Source organism: Anneissia japonica, unplaced genomic scaffold (assembly GCF_011630105.1).
Source record: "Anneissia japonica isolate Jap-2015-1 unplaced genomic scaffold, ASM1163010v1 scaffold750_len1593409_cov174, whole genome shotgun sequence".
NCBI classification, from domain to species: domain Eukaryota; kingdom Metazoa; phylum Echinodermata; class Crinoidea; order Comatulida; family Comatulidae; genus Anneissia; species Anneissia japonica.
This window is the reverse complement of record NW_022756705.1, coordinates 511,790-536,984: the sequence shown is the minus strand read 5'-3', so window position 1 is coordinate 536,984 and position 25,195 is coordinate 511,790. Positions and strand designations below refer to the sequence as shown.

The 25,195-nt window shown below is 35.1% G+C and overlaps 3 protein-coding genes across 3 annotated transcripts; 1 reads left to right on the top strand and 2 right to left on the bottom strand.

Annotated features, from left to right (window-relative positions):
- Positions 1–7,986: 7,986 nt before the first annotated feature.
- Positions 7,987–13,904, bottom strand: LOC117124321. Its single transcript, XM_033270511.1, has 4 exons — positions 13,785–13,904; positions 12,984–13,508; positions 12,069–12,168; positions 7,987–9,888 (listed from the first exon to the last, which is right to left on the bottom strand). The coding sequence occupies exons 2-4, from the start codon at positions 13,468–13,470 to the stop codon at positions 9,603–9,605; spliced, it is 873 nt and encodes a 290-aa protein (XP_033126402.1). The 5' UTR covers positions 13,471–13,508; positions 13,785–13,904; the 3' UTR covers positions 7,987–9,602.
- A 17-nt stretch (positions 13,905–13,921) lies between these two features.
- LOC117124322 (ADP-ribosylation factor-like protein 3) lies at positions 13,922–18,190 on the top strand. Its single transcript, XM_033270512.1, has 4 exons — positions 13,922–14,113; positions 15,277–15,448; positions 15,993–16,174; positions 17,134–18,190. The coding sequence occupies exons 1-4, from the start codon at positions 13,946–13,948 to the stop codon at positions 17,293–17,295; spliced, it is 684 nt and encodes a 227-aa protein (XP_033126403.1). The 5' UTR covers positions 13,922–13,945; the 3' UTR covers positions 17,296–18,190.
- Positions 18,191–18,898: 708 nt separating this feature from the next.
- LOC117124319 (HIG1 domain family member 2A, mitochondrial-like) lies at positions 18,899–23,211 on the bottom strand. The gene is made up of 2 exons (XM_033270510.1): positions 22,989–23,211; positions 18,899–21,139 (listed from the first exon to the last, which is right to left on the bottom strand). The coding sequence occupies exons 1-2, from the start codon at positions 23,140–23,142 to the stop codon at positions 20,964–20,966; spliced, it is 330 nt and encodes a 109-aa protein (XP_033126401.1). The 5' UTR covers positions 23,143–23,211; the 3' UTR covers positions 18,899–20,963.
- Between the last annotated feature and the right edge of the window lie 1,984 nt (positions 23,212–25,195).

Here is a 25,195-nt window from a genome sequence, read left to right as displayed (position 1 = left end):
GAATACCTTAATGTTGTTTTTTATACACATCTAGATGTGTATAAGAGACAGATATAATTTGAAAATAAATAAGTATGCATCAATAGACAGAGTTGATTACTTTACATATGACACGGAGTAACACATATCCCGAGGTTATACAGTCGATTTAAGCTAAGCTTTGAATAAGTAGATAGCAACATAAGAAACTCCCACGTCAACGAAATACGATAGTTATTCATTTCAGACCCAGAATTTAAATAGTGGCTACGATAGTGTTTACATACAAATGTTTAAATATAGAAGTTGTTCTAGTTTCTAAATACAGTAGAACTATTCCCTGAATGGAGAGAAGGTACTAAAATAGAAATGGGTGTGAATTAGCACAATGACAATTTGATAATAACAAGTTGATAATAAACATTTGCAAAAATTAAAATATCCTTATTATTATAAAATCTAAACATGTTTGAGCTGGAAAAGAGTAAGCATATGCCTAATATGATTACTACTTAAATTGGCAAACAGTATTAAATTATTGTTTATTCTTAACTTTCTCTGATATTTTTTTCACAATAACAAATCATAACGACACATATGCCTAGTGTGTGTACAAAAAAAAAAAAAAAACAACATTAAGGTATTCTCGTGATATAAAGCACTGTCCACACTATCAAAAAAAAAAGTTGTATGCCCATATATAGTCATGATGTGCCTATATATGGTCATGATGTGCCTATATATGGTCATGATGTGATGTCATCATGACCATATTAAGGCATGTCACATGATTTTGTCAAATAAAATTTGATAGTCTGGACAGAGCGTAAGTCTATGACAAAAGCTTAGCAGTCAGTTCGTCTGTTTTTTGATACCTGGTCACATTCTGGGAATTTCTCTAATACATTCAATAACGTCACAGCTCTGAATTCCCCCATAAATTGCTAACCACCAAAGCCTGCTGATCGAACTAATATCATTATTATAGCCTACTCATAATGCCTGTAGCTTAATGGATTTAGCCATGTCAGTTTAAAATAAAATTAATATACAAAATTAGATAAATAAATAGATGAATAAATAAACAAAAAAAATTATTAAAATAATTTAAAAAAAAAAACAAATGTGGAAAAATAGGCTACACTTTGCAGATGAAAAACGGAGCCGCGAGCAGCTCTCCTAGAGAAGGATATATGCGTCATAAGATGACGTTATTATTATTATTATTAGTATTATTATTATTATTATTATTATTATTATTATTTTGCAATTTTATTAAGTAATTATTCTGTAGATGCTTGATTAATTTTTCATATTGTTATTTTTCATATCTTGTTAATTTCTTTTCATTTTTATTTCTGGATGCACCACCAGGTATTGTCTGATGTGTGCCACTGATGCAAATTAGTGTATCTAATTATTATTGCTTGTATTGTGTAGATGTTTAATTACATTTTTATTATCGTTTGGTTTTATAAATTGCAAATGCTAATTGGAACTGAACATGTTAATTGTACACTTTATTATAGAATAATATTATTGATATGCAATGGAGTTTTTTTTTTCTGACGGACGTCGGTCTTACCACATCATGACTAAGCTTTTAGGCTAATGTGCCTTTCACACAATTATCCCAGTCATTGAATCAAGCACCCAGATCCTGTTCATCCATGCCCATGTAGGCCTACGTTAAAAGAACTTTGACAGTAGGCCTAATAAGTATAATCGGAAATATTTCGGATTGCCTCTCAATGTAAAGAAACACCACTCAAATATCAATGTTAGTCTTTCTTAAGCAGACCATGGGGGATTCCCCTACGGGCTTCATAATTATTATTATGCCTACCCTAGTCATTGATCGCACAACCAGCTCCATGAGGGAGTATTCGATTTCATACCCTACTACAAACCCTACCCACTGTAATAGGGTGTCCATTGTGGATAAAATGCCTTGACAAATTACATGCACAAGAGGTATGAACACCCGAGATGTTTAGACAGGCCAAACAGCAATCATTGCGTCAACCGCTCTCAACCGCACAATTTTTTTCATTCATTATTTATTAAAATCATTATTACAATTTTCTATTATTATTTATTATTATTGGCTGTGTGGTGCGATTCTCATCTTGCAAATTCTATATAACAAAACAACTTCCGTTGTATGTCCCGGTTGTGTTTTACTTCCGTTTAAGTAATTCCGTTCGTTAAAACGTTGAAAAAAGTTAATGTTGATTTTAGGTAAATGTCCGCAAATTATACTGCTTTTTTAAAATTTTATAATCCAAAGCAACAAAAACATACGTAGCAACCTGTTGTCATTGTAAAAATACGGCACAGTATAATTATTGTCTTTTGATTTGTGGTTTAATTCTTTGCTTTTCTTTGCGATCTTGTATAAAGAGACTTCTGTTGCTAACGTCATCAAAGGTGACTTGGCAAAAAGTTTGATTAAGTAGTTGGGTAAGTAACTACCTCAACGATATATAAGAATAAAAACAAACATGATAGGCCAATGTAAACTTATAGAAACGTAACTGATCGCAATTGGTAATGTCTAAAAATAGAAATGTTTCTTTTGTCGCGGTTTCTCAGGCGCGAGCTTTTCAACTTCGAAAATTTTATAGTTATATGGTACGTAGGTTAAACAATTAAAATTCCAAATTTTAAATACGTTATGATTTTCAAAGGAGTAACTGTGACCGCAAGTGGGATTTTGTTAACACTAGAAGAGGCCAAGGTAGGCCTATTGTGGGCCTAGAAACTTGTAATAAAACATTAATTAATTTGCGTTAATTGAACAAATTAATTGGTGCGGGGGAGGTACTAAAACACCGTCAGAGCAAACTTCATAGGCCTAAAATAAATACGTGTTGTGTTAAGTTTCAAGGAGGGTCTATAAATAACACCAAAACACAAAATAAGAACGTATAGTAGCAAAGAGTATCGCCTTACTTTGCGTATTTTTAGTCTACATTACCTCTTCACAAAAATAGGTCATAACAAATAGATACTTCGTACCAGCATTGGCCGAATGGTTTGCACAACAATAGGCCTAAGTTTACAAATTCGATTATATTGTATACAGCTAGGATCATCGAAATTTATCAATTGATTACAGTTACGCTTACTACAAATTTAATTACAACAGTAAACAATTAAACAAGTGCACCTAATCACAAGGGAAAAGCCCTTCGTAACTGAAAAGAAAGGCGCTAAATAAATATACCGATATAACATATCCACGTGATGATTAGCCAATAGGATAACTTCTGAGTTAAGAAATAAATAATATACCGTAGAACCTCGAATAGAAGCCCTGGATTGGATTTATTCGGTGTAAAACAAATGATAACCCACGAAAGTCTAGAAGGAGACTTATTTCCAGTGGGGTCCTTCTGGTGGTGATTGGGCAGTACACCGGGAGATCTCCCCTGGATGGGCTTCTTTTCGAGATAGTCTTCTTTTCGAGGCTACTTTTGCAATGTATAGAGGGGGAGGGGAGTGAGGGGCGCTTCGATTCGAGATGGGCTTCTATTCAAGGTTTTACTGTATTGTAACAAACTGCTAGAAGATGATTCGAAAACAAATTAGCCCCCATACGTCACGTATTTAAATCATTTGTTTTTTCAAATCGTGGTATGTGGTGGACGAGGTGGCTCGAAGTCCGGGTGACATATAGGTTACTGTAATGCAAGTTGTTTTTTTTTTTGGATATTTGTTGGTGTAACTGCCAATTAATATCCGTTGGCACACACCGCCGACGGTCGTTTGTGGCCGACGCGATTCCACGAACACCGCAACGCGCCCGACGACGAGTCGTTTTCTTTGACGATTCTCCCAGACACTGACAGTAAGCAGACGGCTTTCATTATTTTAGTTAATATAATAGTAGATGGAGCCATGTTAAGGCCTGTTTACACTATGACGATAACGATCAACGATAAAAAGCTAAAAAGCAATTGTTCATATAGAAAATAAAAGAAATAAGATAAGATTTCACACTAGCACGATTTTACAACGATTTATCGTGTAGACGATAGAAAATAATTTCACAAATCAGATCAAATGATGTCATAATCAGGTGAAAACGATAAAATATTTTTTTTTCTACTACGATTTTATTGTTTTCCCATTTGATTTGATTCGTGAAATTATTTTTGTTTTTATCATTGATCGTTATCGTCATAGTGTAAACAGGCCTTTAGTCTGCATGGTAGACATATGAAATAAAAACACTAGTAGCACCAGGCATTGTAGACTGCTGTTACTTAAATTATTAAATACACAAGTTTCGCCAGCAGCCTATGCTGGCTTCATCGTGATGATCCCGTATGCTGATTGTCGATGGCACACTATAAAGATCGTCATTAAAACCGATCCATCGCGCGCGCCTCGTCGTATTGTACCGTATGTTCTACATGTAATGGAATCGCATATGCCGACGACGATGCGACTTTTTAACGTTTAGTGGTTTTCTGTTCTCCCATTTACTTCGTTCATAAACCGTTTTCCCCATCTGCTCTGCTATTTATAATAATTCGTTACAATAATGGCTCCTTCGGGAAGCTATTCTCAAATCAGTGCCCCGAATTATCTTTACAATAATTGGTTTATAAGTCGATCACGTTGTTATCTCATTCCTTGGTCTAGGCTACATCCATTGGAATACGATTGCCCGCTCTGGGATCGGAAAATTACATCGGAGGTAAAATGATGACATCACGATTTAAATAATTAATTAATAATTAATTTTATATGATTAAATATAATTAATCCTAATCTACACTTTGACATTGTATATATTAGATCCCTTTTTAATGTGTTCCCTTAAGCGATTGTCACTTCAATTTTTCAACCCGGTTCATGTTTTTTTTTTTTTTCAATCTTCTTTTCCTCCTTGCTGAACATTGGTTACTGTGTTTGTGTCCGTGATTCTGCATATCAGTTGTTCAGTAGTTTCTGGGGCGGATGCGGGGAACAATAATTGTTGTATTTTATTGTTGATTTGATTTTTTAGGTATGAGAGTGCAATTTCCGGGAACATAGAGGTCCATATTCTCAAAATGTTCGCACCTCAGCCCCAACCATGGTGGGGCTAAGGTGGATGTCGTCTCTCATGCACCCCCTCCGCCAAAATCCCGCATCCGCCTCAGTTGTTTTAATGTTCTCTTAATTGACGTTTTTCCTCCAAATTTACGTTTCTGCTTCACTTATGACTTTTTACTATTTTTGTTTGATGACCGAAAATAATTGAAAAAAAGTATTTAATATTTGGATCTGTGATTTATTGAAGGCTGATAAACTTTATGGGTTTTTCGTTTGAAACAAGCCACTGATTCCCGTGTGCATCTATGGCCCATGTGCACATTAAAGAACGCAGTACACTCTTCGGAAAAGGGTAGGGGATTGTCTCTCGGTGTACTGTCCAATCACCACCAGAAGGACCCCACTGGAAATAAGTCTTCTTGGTGTTTACACCTTTCTCTTATACACATCTAGATGTGTATAAGAGACAGGCCTAAGACTTGACTGGTGGCGGGGCCGCCTAGGGCCCCGGTGGGAATCCAGGGAGCGAAACCTCAGGGAGCTCTGGCGTTTATAACCTTTTATAAGCCATAGGCTATCTAATTGATTTTAAGGAATGCAATTACATTTATTTCCAAACTATATTTTCAAAATATTGTGGCAGATCCAGGAATTCTAAATAGAGGGGGCCCAGGGAGGGAACTTTACAGATGTAGTGTAGACTACCTCAGCCCCACTTGGTTGGGGATGAGGTAAGAAATTTTATGATTATGGCACCTAATTGGCCGGAAATGGCACTTTCAGAATGGAAATATAATTTTTTTTTTCTCCACAAGTGAACAGAAAAAATGCACGAGTCATTTGTAACTTTTGTTCTTACCACTCGCTTTGAAAAGTGGGGTTTTAACAACAGAAGATTGGCGAAAAGTGGGGGTGGGACAATTGATAAGATTCCGCCTTACTTTGAAAAGTGGGGACGTGTCTCCTTGTCCCCCACCAAGACGCCATGCTATTGAGAACAGATGGTTCTGGTGGGTAAAGCTGACGCCCTTCTAAAGACTCCAAAACATGTATGAGTAAAACAGGAAGGGTTGAAATAGGGTCGAATGACAGGATATGTCCACCACCGCAGATGTCCACCAAGATATTTCTGGAGCCCCTATCAAATTAAATACTCGGAGAAATGCGAAGGTGTTATGCGAAATTAGCAGGGGTGGGATGATTAGCAGGAAAGTCCATCGGCAAGTGTACTTGTCGCTTGCGATGTGAAAAACGGGAAAAGAAACAAATCAATGCTCTCAACTGTGTTTTATTCACGTAAAATTACGTATTACGTAAAAGTATATACTTCGAATTTCCCATCAAACAGTGGTACAATATTATGTACAAAATAATACATACAGTAGTTTATTTTTATATGGGATATATATAGAGCACAAGTTAAAAGTGCAAAAGATCATGTTGCTGGCTGCCATTCAAACGCAGAACTTAATAGGCCTATATCATCATCATAGTCGTCGTCATCAATACTAATACTGTATAAAGAACATAAGAGTGGTGACCTACTAAGAACACTCTACCTGAACTATTGATTACAGAAACAGAGGATGTGTCTTTCTCACCATCTGTTTGTCAATGAGTAATACAAATAATAGTACTTTACTATCTCATTAGTATCAAGTAATTACGTCACTCGCGTAGAATTATATGCGCATGTAAAATCGATGATTTTGCGTCGTCTGCATTATATTATAAGACGCGCTGTTTGCCATGAGTGAATTCTTTCAACATTGAAGACGTCACACAAACCAGAAGCTCCATAATGTCTGTCCAGACTATCAAATTTATTTGAGAAAAACATGTGATATGCCTAAATATGGTCATGATGACATCACATCATAATACATAGGCAAATAATGACTATATATGGGCATATAACAGTTTTTTCGAGGATTGATTATGATGAGGTGACAGTGCTTCACAGTCGCACGCATAGTTTGATCAGATATTTTTTAAATAAGCATACATATGCTATATTTATATTCATATATTTATATAGCACCTTTCTTTGCAGATACAAAGCGCTTCTGTTGCTGGTTATTTGATCCACATGCTTAAGTGTTGCTGCCATATTGGCACAGTAGCAGACAAACCCCCCAAAGGTACCCATTTATACTCCTGGGTGGAGAGAAGCAATGCAGATAAAGTGCTTTGCTCAAGGACACAAGCGAAATGCACAGCGATGGATTGAAACCCCGACCTCAAGCTTGGGAAACCAAACCTTTCACGCTGCGCCAAACCGCTTCTATAAAATGAAGTTGGATTAAACATCGTCCATCTCCGACAGACAGAAACCATATGACCGAAAGTCCGCTGATTAATCTCAGATAAGATAGTATAATACATACTCCAAGTATCATAGTAGTACCGGTAGTGAGAGAGCAGCTTACCTCAGTCGGCACACTGTGTGTGCGCCGAACCGTGGAGATCTCTAGGTCCACGGTTCAATTCCCATCGCTGCCTCTCCTTGTGTTTCACCTAGAGGGCTGAAATACAAGTATACAATAGTGCACTGTCTTTTGGATGAGACGTTTAAGCCATTGGTCCCGTGTGCATCTATGGCCCATGTGCACATTAAAGAACGCAGTACACTCTTCGGAAAAGGGTAGGGGATTGTCTCTCGGTGTACTGTCCAATCACCACCAGAAGGACCCCACTGGAAATAAGTCTTCTTGGTGTTTACACCGAATAAATCCAATCAAATCCAGTGTCGAAATGCACGTCATTGTGTCGGGATTCAATATTCCGTCATTAAGTATGTCATCATCACTATGTCATCCTGATGATGACATAATTAATGTCGAAATATTGAATCCCAACACGAAACCATATGAAGTAGTGTAATGTCTAATTCAGCACAATTTGTTGTACTGTATCTCCATGGCATAATAAAATCTCTACGAATAACAAACAACAAGGTACAATGCCACTAAAGTGCAATTTAATCAAATGGACAGTCTTTAAAATACCATTAGTGTCTAAAGTGAACACCAACGTTATTAAAACAATTGTTGCAGAATCAAATTCTGCATTTAATGATTTCTCTTTTGTTTCCATGGAAATCTTAAATCTCGAGATACCTACAGTGGAGTTCTGAAATTAGAATTCATTAAAAGATTTTATCACATCGTAAAAACTACTACTTAGACTTATGGATATATCGACCTGATGAACGTGTGACAAGATCTCTGCAATAGTTATATAATTGCCTTATTATACCCAATTTTACCCGAGTAGTCTCTATACTTAGACACACTTTGCAAGGTTAACTATTTTAAGGTCAACTAGGCTTAGAGCACCATGCTGTATAGAATTAAATATCAATATTTATACAGTAATGCCTTTCAGGCAACACATTTAGATGATCCAATTTTAAAGCTCTATTTCTGAATTCAAAAAAAGGAATAGACATCTCATCAACTTTATAATCAATTATCATATAGAGTACCGTACTTGGTACAGACAAAAATAATAGTTTATTCTAATATTTATTACATAGAAATTTATATCACTGTACAGATAAAAAAAAAAAAGAAGAAGAAAAAAACAAAAAAACAGCACACTCTTAATAATTTTGGATTATCATTAAATAATCTGGATTATCCCAAATTATTCTGAACAATCTTGATAATCGCATGGATATTGGATTGATTACAAACAATTTAATAATCTCAATTCATTTTAAGTCTATAACACTTAAAGTGGCAACTACATCACGACTCCATTTGTGATCGCGTGAGCCTTAACCAGGGATTCGGTCTTGCCATAAGGGACAGCGTAAGTTCCACTTGAGTTCGGATTTTGGCTGTATATAATGTAGAACACTTCCATTGGGGGACTTTGTCAATCAAGATGCAAGGGATAATATATATCTTTTAACAATTCTGCCAACCCATATGTTGGGGCATCCCCTATTATACCCAGAAATGTGATGATGTAGTTTGGTAGTTTATGCCGGGTACGCACTGCATCGTATGTCGTACGATGAATCCAACTCCGCTCCTTGTGATAGACGACGCAACGCCGTCTGTCGGTAGCAGTCTGAACGAATTGTCCTTAAAAACAATCCGTTGCGCGTGCGTCTGTTGTGCGCGCGATCCGGTGCCCAGCATAAGATAGCTTGCCTGTGTTCAAATCCTGTAAGTAACAGCACAGGATTTTTCTGATGACTAAAACCAATCTCCACTTTTGATAAAGCATCAAGTTACTTCATCTATTTAAGAGGACCTCCTGAATATTATCAGCCAACCTCCTAGGATATGCTAGAACGGTCAACCTCTATAAATATGGTTTACAAAATGGTGATTTTTATCCCTGTATACAGATCATAACTACAGTAAAGTGCTCCCTCTAATTAAAGACTACTTCTATTAAAGACCACCTCCAATTAAAGACCATTTTTCTGTGATCCCAAATTAACAAATGTCTTTTATCTTCATCATTCTGGTTAAAGACCAAAGCTGCTGAAGACCAAAAGTGGTCTTTAATTCAAGGGAGACTTGTAGGTAAGTCTACAATTATAGAGCTGGTCTACACTACATTCCAGAAGGCGTCCAGATATTAATCTCCGCTCTCGTCGGGGCCTTTTTATTGCAACTACTATCTGAAGAGTCTATACTCCTTCTGTCACCTGCTTTAATTCCAGAAGCAGTTATTCCTCTTTTTGTAATCTCATCTGTGAGTTTATAGGCTTTAGCAGTGTCTTTTGGGAGTAGCACTGTTTCAGGAGGGGGTTGGAAATAAGCCCCAATTCCAAAAAGACGTCTAGGTGTTGGTTGTAATGACACTGGCACTAAATCGTTTGAATCACACACTTTATCACTAAAAAAAAAAGAAGAAATTTATTGATTGATGAAGAAAAACGAACAAATATATATTTACTATATTGTTGTTGAGGCGAGAAATTTTTTATTCCTTGTTTTGCGAACTTATTTTTTAAAGATCATCAGAGGGTGGAAAAAAAATTAAAATAAAATTTTGATTTTTATTTAGCAAATAGTTTTGCCAAAAACATCGAGATGGAGAAGAAAATAAAAATTAAATTTTATTGTTGAATGTAAAGTGTTTAAAGTCTTTAAATTTATATAATTAGGAAGAAATTTCTTTTTGAAGATTTTAAGGCAGCAAAGGGCGTAATAAAACTAAAGAAAAACTGTTATTTTTTTCTAAAATTTTCATCTTTTCGTGGAGTTGCGTTTGCGCTAATTGGCCAAAAATGGTCTAAAAAAGTCTCTCCTAAGGAATATTAATATAATAATTTACGAGATGTTTTTATGCACTCAAAGGATCAAAATAATAAATATTGAGAACAGAAATTAATACATATGTGGCAAAGACAAGCCTAACCAGTCACTGGTCGCAAAAATCGATTTTTTATTTATTAAAACAATAAAATGAGAGCTATAAAATGGTAAAAGAATCATTTAAATCCAACATTTCCTTAAGAAGTTACAAGCATTTAAACATAAAGCTGTTTAAAAAAAAATATTTGAGAAATTAACCTTCAAAGTTTATGATTTCGTGCATTTCTCAGGTAAAGGTTATCACCAAATGTTAAAAATTGTTGTTTTAACATTGAAAATGGGGAAAATAACAGCATAACATGATGTATAGATATATAAAGGTTAGTTTAGCGCAATAAAATAGATTTCCAAAATTTTGACATTCCAGCATGCTTTGGCCATTATCTCTGAACACGATTTGCGACAAGTCAACTTTAAGTCACAACAACTTTAAGTCACAGCCTAAGACCTACTGTATTTGTTTTCCGGTGGCTTTTCGATCTTGTTTTGAATTGGCGCCATATAAATTTGAGATATTATTTATTATTAAGTGAATATTTGGTTTGTCTTTGCCACAAATATTTGGCACAATATTGAATAGATGTAATGTAATGTAATCGGACTTGATGTAGTGTATTATACAGAAGTTTCAATGCACTTGTATATGTTGTGAAATACCCTTTATACAACTGTACAATTGTAACCAAATACTATGAATATAGAATATACTCTAGAAAACATACACAGGTCACAATACAGTAATCAAATTCTACTAAACCAATTAAAGGTCCTACTGTCATAAAACCTGAAATTGAATCCTTGGCCGCCTTCTCTTTTTTTGTGAACTTTGGATGGGCTTTTTTTCGCTATGGCTTCTTTTCAATGCTACTTTTGCAAAGTAAAGAGAGGGCGCTGTACATTTTGGGAATTAATACAATAAAACAATAAATAGGGCCACTGTAACATTAACCTGTATCATGGAGTGCATTAACTGGCATTCAATCACTTAAACTACTCTATAAACCAAGCGTGGTTTGAATTTATTTTGTCTCTTTGAAATTCATGTACAGTGTATGTACTGTACTATGTAAAAAAAAAAACCCATGCTATCTTGAAAAGAAGCACATGAGCTCCTTTTTAAAGCTGCTTTTGCAAACTAGAGGGACCTTCGATTCGAGATGGGCTTCTTTTTGAGATTAAGCCCATTGCACCTCTATTCAAGGATTTACGGTATTATGATTTTGATATTAAATGGAATCAATTTGATAAACGATAATCATTATTGATGATGTTTATAGAAAGCATCATCAATAATGATTATCGTTAAAAGAGCAATATATTTATAAATTTTATTTTGTTATAATAATGTAATAAAAATAATCAACATATTCATATATATTTATATAGCGCCTTTCTTTGGGGATACGAAGCGCTTCTGTCCCTGGATCCACATGCTTAAGTGTTGCTGCTGTATTCAGCGCAGGAGCAGGCAACTCCACCAGATACCCATTTATACTCCTGGGTGGAGAGAAGCAATGCAGATAAAGTGCCTTGCTCAAGGACACAAGCGAGATGCACAGCGAGGGATTGAAACCCCGACCTCGAGGTTGGGAAACCAAACCTTTCACGCTGCGCCAAACCGCTTCTACTAATTTATATTAAATTACAATAATAATAATAATAATAATTATAATTATAACAGAATAAGTTTTGTCTTACGTTTTGTGGACAGCATCTGACGTTGAGGACATTGAATCATCATTACTTCCTGCTACAGGATCTTTAATAACAGACAGATCATCCAATGAAAATCTTCGCTCTGAAAAAGAGTTAAAATATGTAACATATTAATTAAAAAAATTTTTGATAAATTAATCAATTTTTAATAGACATACTGTCTGTGGTAGCACTGAAAACAAAAGTTATAATTTTTAATATTAACTGAAAAAAAATTAAAATAAAATGAACATTTAAAATAAAACAATAAAAAATATTGAATCTTATTTTTCAATAAGTTCAGAACTGACAGTTATCTTTATTATAAAATCTGAATATAAAGTTTATGATATACAAAAAAAAACAGGCTAGATCTCAATTGGCTACACTGGTGGTGCAATGAACCGATGAGATCATTTTTGACCCATGGTTCGGTGCTATTCCTGCCTTCTTTTTATTCCAGCTAGACGGCTAAAATTCAAGTTACAGTATCGCACCATCTTTCAGATAAAATGATGAAGTCATTAACCTTGTGTGCAATATAGTGCCCATGTTCATTAAAGGAGGTCTCCCAGTGTACTGCCCAATTAACTACCAGAAAGACCTCACTGGAAATAAATCTTCAAACTTTTTTGGGTTTAATTGATGTGTTTTACACAAAAAAAAGAACCCTAATAAAATATATTTGAAATTAAAAGATTAAAATTCAGTGAAATATTGTTTCTGGGTACTACTATAATATAATGCAAATATTCTTAAATAATGGAATGATAATAATAAGAGAGCATATCCAGTAAAAGCAGACGAAATAAGGGTTTACTCTTTAGAACAGGACACAGGAGAAAAGATATAATTATAAAATAGTACTGCACTGTCGTGTGAAAAGGAGAAATCTGGGAAAAAAAAAACACTTTCAACCTTGGAGCCCTGATAGTCTAGGGAAACCATCATACTTCTGGGCAATTGCTGACAGGCCTGCAGAATTATTCTTGTCTGTCTGAAATGTATCCTTGATTGTCATGATGTTTGGATCCAATGGAGCTTTCTCTTGTAATTTCACATTGTTATCTTGTTGTGTATGATCTTGTTGAAAGAATTTCTTCAAGTCAACTAACGAACTAGTTTTCTTGATCGATGACGGACTACTGAACAATTGGACAGAGGCACTCCTTGACTGTTTGCCAATGTACCTCTCTGGTTGTGGATTTTCATCTACCACTTCTTCTTGGGCAAGTAAGTGCTGATATTTTCGAGGATGATCTCGCACAATGGTACTGGTGTCAAACAGCTGAAGAATGTTTTGAGTTGAGGGCGGTGGAGAGTTGCTTATCTCTTCCCATTCGTAGCGTTCTGGTCGAGGTACAGGAATTCGTAATCCTGATGATTTTACACGCTTGGGCTCCATCTCATTTCGCCCTTCACACTTGATGTTAAATTATATTTCTGAAAGATATTTGAAATTTAATTGAGTCTGATTGAATTCACACCACACAAAAATTGCTTAAACCGTATCTAGCTTACCTAGGCTAGATAGGGCCTAACACCTAAATCAGGCCTAGGCCTCTACTAGGCTAGGGTAGGGGAAGCACGTCGTAGTAGGCCTAGGCCTAGCTAGATTATGATAGGGCTAGGCCTATCTCCCTACCTTTATCTACTCACTCAATTTAAGATCATGTTATCATCTAAATATAAGTATTAAGGTGAATTAAAATTCCATACCAAACGTTAAAATCTTTCTTTATGGTTAAGCCTAGATGGATGACATATCACAACAAAAACAACATGACACAACAGAGACCGGCGGCCAAGCAAATACTATCGTTGAGGGCAGCCTTTTGTTATCGTAAAAAAACAGTACAGTAAGTACTTTATTATTGAAAATGGCTTTCAATTCGTGGTTTCGTGACTTGAGTTTCTTTCGAAAAACTGCTGTAATTTTGGGAACAGGCGCTTTAGTAGCTGGGGCTACGTATAGTGTGTTTGAAATTCAAAGGCGTAGGAACCTAGCATGTGGTGGAATTAATATGGAATCTCTCAAGAATATTGAAGTAATATAAAATAAATTTTAGTTTTTTTTGGCTAGCCTAGGCCACCGGCCTGAGTGCTCCTCTGGTTTAGATTCTGATAAAGACCCGAATTAGATGGCATTGACCAAGGTGAAACCTGTAGGTCAAACCCGTGTGGTGCTATAGCCTGTAGGCCTAAGTTATAATCTACTAGGCCAAGGGCATTGTTTTATGATTTCTGCTACTCCTGTAGTAAGGATACATGGATGGGTCATGAAGTTATTTATAATTACCATAATACAGTAGTTTTAACTCCATGTTTCAACCATGGCATGGATGGATGGTTGGGATGGGTTGTCATCACATCAGATAGTGCCAGCCTGCTTATCTGCTGTAGGCCTTAGTCCCACCACTATACCTGGCTACTACTACAAATGGGTAGGCCTATACCTCAAGTTTTAACCCCTTCATAGCAGATGGTTGCCAGGGCAGGGTGGCGGCAGCACGTAGGCAAAATATGGACTCACTACCGCCTGGCCCAGCCTTTGTTGGGGATCCGTGGTAAAGTATATCGGGGAAAATTTTAATTATAAGGCCATGTAAAATAAAATAATTGGTTAGCATCCCCTCCCTACCATAAAAAAGGCCACCGACCCGATTTTTTTTTTTTTTTTTACAATACACTCACAAACTCAATTTAATATAGGTTTGTTTACCACCCGTCCGCACACTAGCCAGTCCACTTGCAGTTGGCCTATACTGTAGCCACATATGGTATCCATGATGCCTGTTTTGTTGAGGAGTGAATTGTGCATGATAATACATAGAGATAATTGCATTATGACGCTATTATTCATTGGTAAAGTTTCTGCTTGCTATAGATGCTTGTATGTAATTTTGGTCTCTGTTGTTTTATTCTTCTTTTTTTGCTGTTTTTCCTTGCGAAACTCTTTTCATGTTCGATGCAAAAAAAAAAAAAAAAAAAAAAAAAAAACCTCCCTCCCTACCATGAAAATTGATAACATAAGGATGCTAACCAATTGTTTTATTTTACATGGCCTAATCTTCTAACCTAGAGACAGCTGTCCCGAAGGAGTGCTATTTTGGGGCATATAGAGAGGTGATGTAACCTGAACTTTTTCACCCCAATCCAAAACATCCAGAAATTAATTCATCAAAAATATGTGTATATTATATTCCTGCAGGATATTGAGGAAGGGGAAAAAAGAATTCTTGTTCTTGGCTTAGATGGTGCAGGGAAGAGCACATTGTTAGGATGTCTCAACAGCTTGCAGGCTCCTGATGATACCAAACCAACAGAGGGCTTCAATGTTATGTGTATTCAGACAGAAAGTGTGACACTGAATATCTGGGAAGGTTGGTGATAATCAATATTGGTATACATTGTAGACATATAAAGATACAGTACTGTAGCCATGTCATTTGTATGTCAAATGTGTGTTTGTGTTGATGTTACACTGAGCTCGCCAAACCATCAGTTTAAAATTAAGTTTATTAATATTGATTTACACACAAGTTTCTTGGTTTACAAATCATTTGGTCCCAGCGTATCAGATTTACTGCCTATCTAGTCCACAGAAGAGGCCGAACAAGATCACTGAGGTAATAAGTAAATGTAATTTTCAAAGGACTGAGTTCTTTATAGTTCACACGATTTAAGTTTGTGTACAGTAGGTTATTCAAGAAAACTATCAACCAAACCATTGTGAGGAGAGACTTGAACCCCTGCCTTTGTGTTAATGTACCCCTGCATTATAAAACAGCTTGAAGACCCAACTCATTTATGGTTTGGTTGCATAACGTGTGTACTCTATATCATAAAAAGCTACTGGTAATAATAATAATTCATGTTATCATTGGTTTTATTTTCTTCTTTCTAACATGTCAACACATCAAATAGTTGGAGGCACTGAGAATGTACGCTCGTATTGGTCGAACTTCATCCAAGGGACGCAAGTACTAATGTTTGTTGTTGATGCATCTGACAAGGAACGATTAGGTGAAGCCAAAACTGAACTGCAGAAATTAATAACTGATAAACGGTTAAAGAATGTTCCTTTGATACTGGTAGCCAATAAACAGGTAACAATTGTTTCCTAAGCATTACGTAATAGGATACTGTGCTTAATTTTTTGTATCAAAGAACACATTTCTGGGCATCTATATAAGTTAAAGAATAGCTTGGGAATGCATGTGTTTCATACCCTAAAGTGCGGCCTGACAGTAATTTTTTTGCGGCCCGCGAATACAAATTAAAAGCCCTTTGTGTGCTGCCCGCCAACCATTTTTTTTCTAGAAAACACCTTGTTTTTTACGGCCCAACACCGACCATCTATAAAAAGTAATATTAAAACTGAGAATAAATGGTATAAAAGCAGTTCATGAAGGTTTTGGGAAGCACACTGGAACAATCAAATTTGGATGTTGTCCTCGGTGTTAAAACAAAAATTCACTTTGGCCCTCCGACCGATTTTTATGCCCACCCCTGTGGAACTGTTAAAAAGAAGTAGACATTAATTTAGATCCTGTCCAGACGAGAATGATAATAATAATGATAAATAATAATAGTTTGTTCTTATATAGCGCATATAAGCAAGCCCTATGTGCTGTACATAAAAAACAGATTAAGGGTGCAATGTTAAATTAATGAAAAAGGAAGTCTTTAGCTTGGTCTAAAAGAATTTGAATGAATGAATGTTAAATGATTAGAATTTTACTGATGTTCTTGTATTCTGTTTTTTTTTTTATTTGGATGATTATTTTTTGCTGCTTGTAAATTTGAAACTCAAATCAGCTTCTTTGCTGCAATGTTTTAATTGTTTTTTATATCTTGATTTTTGAAACAAATATCATACAACAAGACTATCAAATTTTATTTGACAAAAAATATGACATGCCTAGATATGGTCATGACAACATCACATCATGACCACATACCTATATAGGCACATCATGACTATGTATGGGCATACAACAGTTTTTTGTCAAATAAAATTTGATAGTGTAGATATTAAGCTAATTTATTTGGTGTTTTTTTTTAGGACAAAGAAGGTGCCATGTCTGTAGACAATCTTCAGCGTGTGCTGGAATTGAACCTAGGAGATCGAGCGATTTACCCATTAGAGACGCAAGTACCGATTGGAGGAGAAGTGCAGGGTGTGAACAAAGTGAAGGAATTACTGGAAATGCTACCAAAATCTTAAATGAAAAGATGCATATTTACACTTCCCTCTGAGTTCTCAGGGTGTTAAAGCATAAATAGTTCATGTTTCTTGTACAGTATGTGTAGAGAAGGGTAATAATAAGCCAACATAAACAGTATGCGAGTGTTAAATGTTTTTTCGATTGGCCTTTGATACAGGCATTCACAGTTCAAACTATGAAGTAGCCTATTGACTACAGCTTGCATTCTTTTAAAGCACAGGTGGGCAAAGTGTGCCCCTACAGTGATTTATTTGTGGCCCGCGAAAATGAATTAAAAACCCTATGTGTGTGGCCCGCCAAGTAACACTGGCTAGAAAACGCCTTGTTTTTTACATCCCGACACTGGTCATCTGTAAAAATTTGTTGTCAGTAAGAAAACAATCAACAAACTGCAGTTTTAGATGTCAAGTGCATAACCATGCACATAGATACATACATGCCCACACACCACACCCTCCCTCACACACATGTGCATAGCAAAAATCTTATAAACACAAGATAGCGTTCTCCGCGATTTACGCGTGCAAAATCTGTAATAAGGCATGAATGGCGCCCTCTTGCTAAATTGGAAACTTTTGACCCTTGACCATACCGTACGCAGTGCAACTTTACGTTTATGCGTAACAATTAGAAGCGTCCGATTTACAATTGGAACAAATTAACGTACTTGGTAACGAACTTATGGCGTAACGCAAACACCCTATCTCAGATCCATAGCAACGACTAGGACGCCCTCTCCCAAATCTACGCTTCTATTTGTTACACGAAAATCGTGGAGAACGCTATCTTGTGTTTATCAGATTTTTGGTGCATAGCCATGCACAACACATACCCCTACATGTATTATGTGCAAGTGTACCATCACTAGTCATTTATGCTCTAATATTTTACAATCATACTTGCATATGTGTATATAGTATTGATCATATTGTGCTCAAAGTGTGTAAATTTTATTAGTGCTGAGATGGCTTTATTTATTGTACAATTATTTGCTTATGACTGTGTATAAGAGACAGTCCTGGTAGGAAGTAGCATTCCAAGAAACTAGGCTACTGCTGATTTAATACACACAAATATTGACTTTTATATTTTTAAAATACAATGTAATCCAGGAATCTTTATACAATACAAAGTAGATTCAGCCATAACACAGGTATAAGCGACAGATTTGTTTTAAGTATATGTTCATACTGTATTGTCAAAAGTATGTATTCTTCAGGGTATAAAACCTACTGAACTGTAAAAATGAGCAGTAATATTTTCACTTATTGAGTGTAAGGTAGATGATAAAACAGTTCACCTAATTATGCAGTCTGGCACTGTATAAACAAATAACTATTTTTTTTTTTTATAGTACTGCTGTTAAAAACCAATGTTTGCCATTTGCACCCTTTAACTTATAGACTTGCCCAAAAGTCAGCTTCACTATGTTCATTCATTTTTGTCTTCCAGTAATAAGCATCAAATTTTGAAATGAAGACACAGGCATAAATGGTCACAAGATGTGGAATGAAAGTAAAACTTTTTGGGCAGGAAAGTTAAAACCTTAGGGCCTATAAACAAAATAAAGACAGAGTAAATAATAGTAGCAAAAAAAAGGCCTCCTGTTTTAACATTTATTCACATTTGTGGAATTTTAAACCAATGGATTAATTAAGTTAATAACGTAATTACACTTTTATCCACATTCTTAATACTGTAGTTACACAACAAAGAAATCTTTAATTATTTTCTACTTTTTTAGTCTACTTTACAAACTCTGAAATTAGTGAATATAATTTCTGAAAAATAACTTGTTTTCCACTATACTGTATTTTCTTATTGAAGCATATAGTATTTGTTATCATCAATTATTAGGCCAAGCCACTGTCCCTCATATTTATATATCAGAGGGGGATCTATACTGCCTCAGCACCACCATGGTTGGGGCTGTGGTAAGAAAACACCCCTGGATGGCCAGAAATGGCACTCTCAAACTTGAATATTCTTTTTTTCTCGATTTTTTGTACAAGTTTTAAAAATTTATGGGGTTCCCCACCACCACTGTATATTCTATATTTATTCCGCCCAGTAACGGTTATTGTAACTTGCTGTTTGATGAAAAGATAATAGACTCTGATTATGAAATACATTGAACCTATTCCCATTTAAAGGCCAAACTATCTATTTTTTTTTGTTTCTGTTTGTTACATACTGTAAAATATTGTGACCCTGTACAGCACATGTTACAATAACTTACAGATGTTATTTGTTCGCAGGGTAAAATGATTTGTTACCAAGAAACAATAGTGTGTTATAATTGTATTCCATCTAGTGAATTGCAATTGTATTCAATATTGTATTTATATCTAAAGTTGTATTCAGCAGAATGGATTCATCCTTTTATAAATGTCGTGTATTATTTTTGTTAATGATATATTTATGATAACTAATGGTGGTCATTGATGTTGTACACATAATTTTAATGGAAAAATAAAGAAATAAAAAATATACATTGTATTGTCTATGTGTTCTCATTATATTGTTATGTATAAACTGATTAATGTAAATACATCACATTACACTAAAGTAGAAATGTTAACTGCATAAATGTAAGGTTATTAACTTCATGTATAGACCATTTTGTCAGATTTATTTTGAAACTGACTGGGGGACTTCCAGCAGCCTAGCCTGAACAGCTGGCCAGTTACAAATAGAGCACCGCGCAGCGGATAGCGCAGTAGACAACAGATACAAATAAATTACTTTAACTACTGTATATGTAAACATTGAAATAGACCTGTTTTTAATATAAACATTTCCAGTTTTTTCCGTTTTAAAATATTTGTGCTCATTCGTAATTTACTTTTATCGTTGATTTAATCCATGATTTGTAAATACGTAGAGTGAAATGCTAGGCCTCTGAAAGTCCTCCAATGGTAGTTGCCAGGTTATCGGAAATTTTCATTTCAAATTTTCGAAAATGGTCTATATACTGTACATACATTTTAATTATCTATATATTTTGTAAAAATCATAATGCATAATTATATAATTATGTGCAGTATCTATTTTTTAAAAATAAATTATAATGTTGATTAGACATTTATCAGAATAACATTTCTGAATAAAACCTCATTGCAAAACATACTTACTGTAACATACATCCTATGAGAAGGAAACTAATAATTGTATTACTGTACAATTATAGCAATTGCTTCGAAGACACATATTTCTATTACTGTACAGTACCTTCAACTGCACTGTTATTTTATCACAAAAAACAGGTGTGTGTAGGCCCACAGATTGACAACTGACACCAAGCATTGCCAGTGGAATTCCCCCAGAAAAAGTTTGCAATCACAGGCCATTACCAGAAATTTACTTGAGCTAAAAAAAATCACCCTATATCACTTCATCTATCTCATTTTCCTCTTCTTCACTTCTAAATAGTACCCCTCCAATCAGCACCATTTCAATACTCCTAGTGTAGATACGACACAGAATAAAGCTATCATTTAATCTCAGTTTCTTGTGTGGCTGCTAATGCTTACAGATTAACCAACACAATCCTCTCAGCATAAACATGCTTAGTGTAGCCACAAATACCCAAAGTAGAAATGGAACACAAAATTCTCTAGTATTTCCAGACATCGGTCAAATAATTAGCCAGCGTGCCAAGACTCCTCTACTTTGATTCCTTGTTGGACTTTGTGGCTTGAAGAGCGACACCCAATAATACAGCTCCTATCGTAAATGCTTGTGCACCGACACGGAAACGCATCATTAACTGTGAATTTCTTGTTTGGCCTTTATTAAACTGTACCAATCCAAGTGTCAGTGCAATGACAGTGGCCCCACATCCTGCAAGAAATCAGATGTTTCATTAAACTATTAAAATGTGTAATAATAATATTTATAAAGTTGACATATCCACTGTAGTAGTTTGCTGAAGGCGCTACAAAAGGAAAGGAACCAAAAAAATCACTGTGAACCTTAAAGCTACCAGAAAAGGAACACCACACAGAATATCACTGCATCGTTTACAGACAATTTAAGGCATTGGGACAAGGTATAATATAACAAGTTTTTGTAATCTCAAAAGATCCAATGAGAGCAGTATAATAGAGGCAGTAGAGTATATGGACCCTAACAGCCGCCCACAAAATAAAGATCTATTAATCAATCAGCCAGCTCAGCTCGCCCTCATTGGAGCTAAAAAAAAGCTCAAAAAAGATCTATTAATCAAACAGCGCTCAGTATTAATCACTCAGTCGAGTGTTTCTAGACTAGAGCTCCTCATCGATGCTGAAAACAGCACCAAATGGGGTAGAACTACTGAGACTGTACAGGCCCGACAAATTTCCAAAATGAAACAGAATCACCCGAATGCTATACAGTACACAAATGCAAGAAATACTACCCGATCAAAAAAATCAAATTACAAGTGTATTAATTAATCATATTTTTATCCAGCATCCTACATTAGAGAGAAAAATTAGGAAATATCACATCATTTTTGATAATGATAAATAAGTAATAGAATGATACGCTCTCTCTATAATAATTGAAGTATAAACAGTTTCAGTAGGCCCAATGATGGAGTAGGCCTAGACAAGGCAAAATTTATCAAGATACGAATATCTCTTTGGTTGGTAACTCTAGTGAAATTGTAATTTGATGTCTAGAGAAGATATAACTAGGCCTAGGCCTAAAAAAATGCACGCATAAACTGGCCAGTTAGGCTACTCAATAGCCGGTTTCTGGAAAAAACGGCAATAGACCAAAATGGCAATAAGTCAAAACGGCAATGACCAAAACATCAAAAGACCAAAATGGCAAAAAACCAAAACGGCAACACTTTTTGACCTCAACGGCAATAGACCAAAATGGCAATAAATCAAAACGGCAAGACTGAAACGATGCTAAACAATTTATGTCATAAAAGTAAAAACGCGAAAAAATGAACTACTGTAATTATAAACATGAAAGTGTTCTACAATTAAATACAGTAAAAATGAGGCTAAAGAGCAGCAGCAATAATATCATTAACAATAAAAATAATAATAATGAAAATAGTCCGTCATACAAATTCAATATTAAAAAGATTGGGGGGGGGGAAACAATATAAAAGCAGTAAAACATAAAACAAATAAAATTTTCAAATACAGACAAAATGAGGCTAAACAATTTATGTCATAAAAGTAAAAATAATGATAATAATAATAATAATATTAAAAGTGGGAAAAAGAGCCCATGGGAATATTCAATTTGCCTATCGGGACGATTTCAAAACGATTCAGAAAATTATAATAACTGCAGCCCGTGCCCGCTGGCATTGATTTCGCTCCTTTTCCTGGTCTATGCCATTTTGGCATTTGTCATTGCCCTTTTGGTTCATTGCCGTTTTGGTTATTGTCGTTTTGGTCATTGCCGTTTTTGGATTAGGCCTATTGCCGTTTTGACCTGCTACTACCCGATAGCCAGGTTTCCAGCTTGCCCAGCCTTGGTGTTTGTCTGACTAAGGTACTGTCTGTAGTTCCTAGACAGAGGACTAAGCCTAGCTAGCTAGGACCTACCTAGGCGGCCTCCTCTTTACTCTAGGACCTAGTCCTAGGCTAGGCCTACTCTATCTAGCCTAGGGCCCTACATAGGCCTAAGCCTAGCCTAGGCTTAACAATTAAAAAAGGCCTAAGCCCTAGGCTAGGCCTACCGATTGGTACAAATGGGTTCGCCATCACTTTTTCGACGAACTTCTCTTTAAAACCCTTTTGTTGCACTGGCTCCCAGTCGTAGAGCTCTGGTGGCATTTGAGATGACTGTGGCAAATATATAAACTCATTTTTATTAGACCGGGAGTCAACCATCTTTTCTGGGTAATAAGCAAAACTGTGTGGAACAAACTTCTATCTCTCGAGCTGCTCTCAGCTTTATGTGCGTGCATGATGATGCGCGCTATGAGGCGCCAAGTGTTCACCTATTGTTTAGCAAAAATAGACATGGTTTTTTACGTTACATTTACTTAATACATTATTCATATTATATAATATTTAATATCATATATATGATTTTTTACATAACATATAATATTCTATAATATATGAAAAAAATATATATTATATAAAAAATTATATAATGTTTAAAAAATATATATATTATAAAATATTTTTTATAAAGGTATATTTTTGTTGAAAAAGGTACTTTTGTGACTTGTACGTGAGCGGTTGAATTGTGTTTTATAATGATATGTTGTGGGTCGTGACTGTGAGAAAAACACTAATTTAAAAAAATTAAAAAAGTGCATTAGCGCCAAATATTATATGTTATAATAAGAAATATATATTATATACAATATATAATATATATATATATATATATAATAATATATATTCTATACAAAATTTTATTAAAATTATATATCATATAGAATACTTTATTATATAAAAAAATTATATATTATATAAAATATATAATGTATTATATAAATATACATGTCACATTGCCAAGTATGTTTGCAGGCAGTTTTGTTCTAAACACCCCTCCCCTAAGGAATGTGTCCGGACATTTTTTATTCGACCTATACATTTAATTATGAGAGCGTGAGACAGACCTCTAATGCGTGAGCCTTCCGTGTATGTATAAACATGGAGGTATAAATATTGTATTTTTGTACCTCTCCGGATGGAGTAAATAACGTAATAAAAACCATGTCTATTTTTGCTGAATAATAAGTGAACACTTGGCGCTTCATAAAGGACAGCTTTTCACATCGAATCAAATCGAATCCTCCATCATCCCATTATGATAAACAAACAACATGGGGTGGCGTGTATGTGCTATAGAAGGATGCAAGCAAAGTAGAAGGTTCAATAAAAATGTGTCGATGCACCGTTTTCCACGAGACGAAAACATCCTTAGAACATGGCTTGAACTATCAAGAATTGATTACGAGGTTATTATAATACTAGATGCAATACAAATTCAAACGTTGTGCTATTTTTGTAGGCAGCTAGGCTAAGGCCTAGACCTAGCTCCAGTAGTGTTTTGCTGCAGTGACATCTCGGTGCTGGCGACTCGCTGCTGGCGATGACTCGCTGCTGGCGAATCGATCTGCGCATGTGTTTAAAATGGTATTTACTTCCGAAAACATGCCTGCTGCACGCGGTAGGTTTGTATTTTGTTTTCCAATGAATGAAATTCAACTTTTAAGCTGTCTTTCTAGACTTATTAGCATTATCATTACAGAATATTGTATATTAACTCTAAAATATAACACAAAGTCAATTTTATATAGGTCTAACATATGTAGGGCTACGGAACGAAACATTAAAAGCACCCTTTACTAAAAACCATAAAAGTCATAGGCAATAATTATTATCTAACAAATAAAAGTTATAAAAATAAAAGTTATAGGCAATAAAAATATAAAAAAAATAAAATAAGTTATAAAAATAAAAGTTATAGGCAATAATTATTATCTAACAAATAAAAGTTATAAAAATAAAAGTTATAGGCAATAAAAAAAATAAAAAATAAAAAAAAAAATAAAAAATAAAAAAATAAGTTATAAAAATAAATGTTATAGGCAATAATTATTATCTAACAAGCCAGGCACCTCACTGTGTCGTACGACAGTCAGACGACGATCCTGATTCCGCAGGGATCGTCATTAAAAATGATCCGTTGCGCATACGTCATGGCATTGCGATCGGCCAACAACTGTCGGGCGCAGTGAGTGCCCGGCACTATGACGTTTGAAACAACTTTGTTATATTAGAAACAACTTTGTTATATTAGAAACAAACAGCTGTACAACCATTAACCATACAATATATCAAGGACTCTACCTGTAAAAGTCCTGCAAATTGTATTTTATTAATTAATTTATTATGCATATTTACAATTAAGTGCAGTTACAAC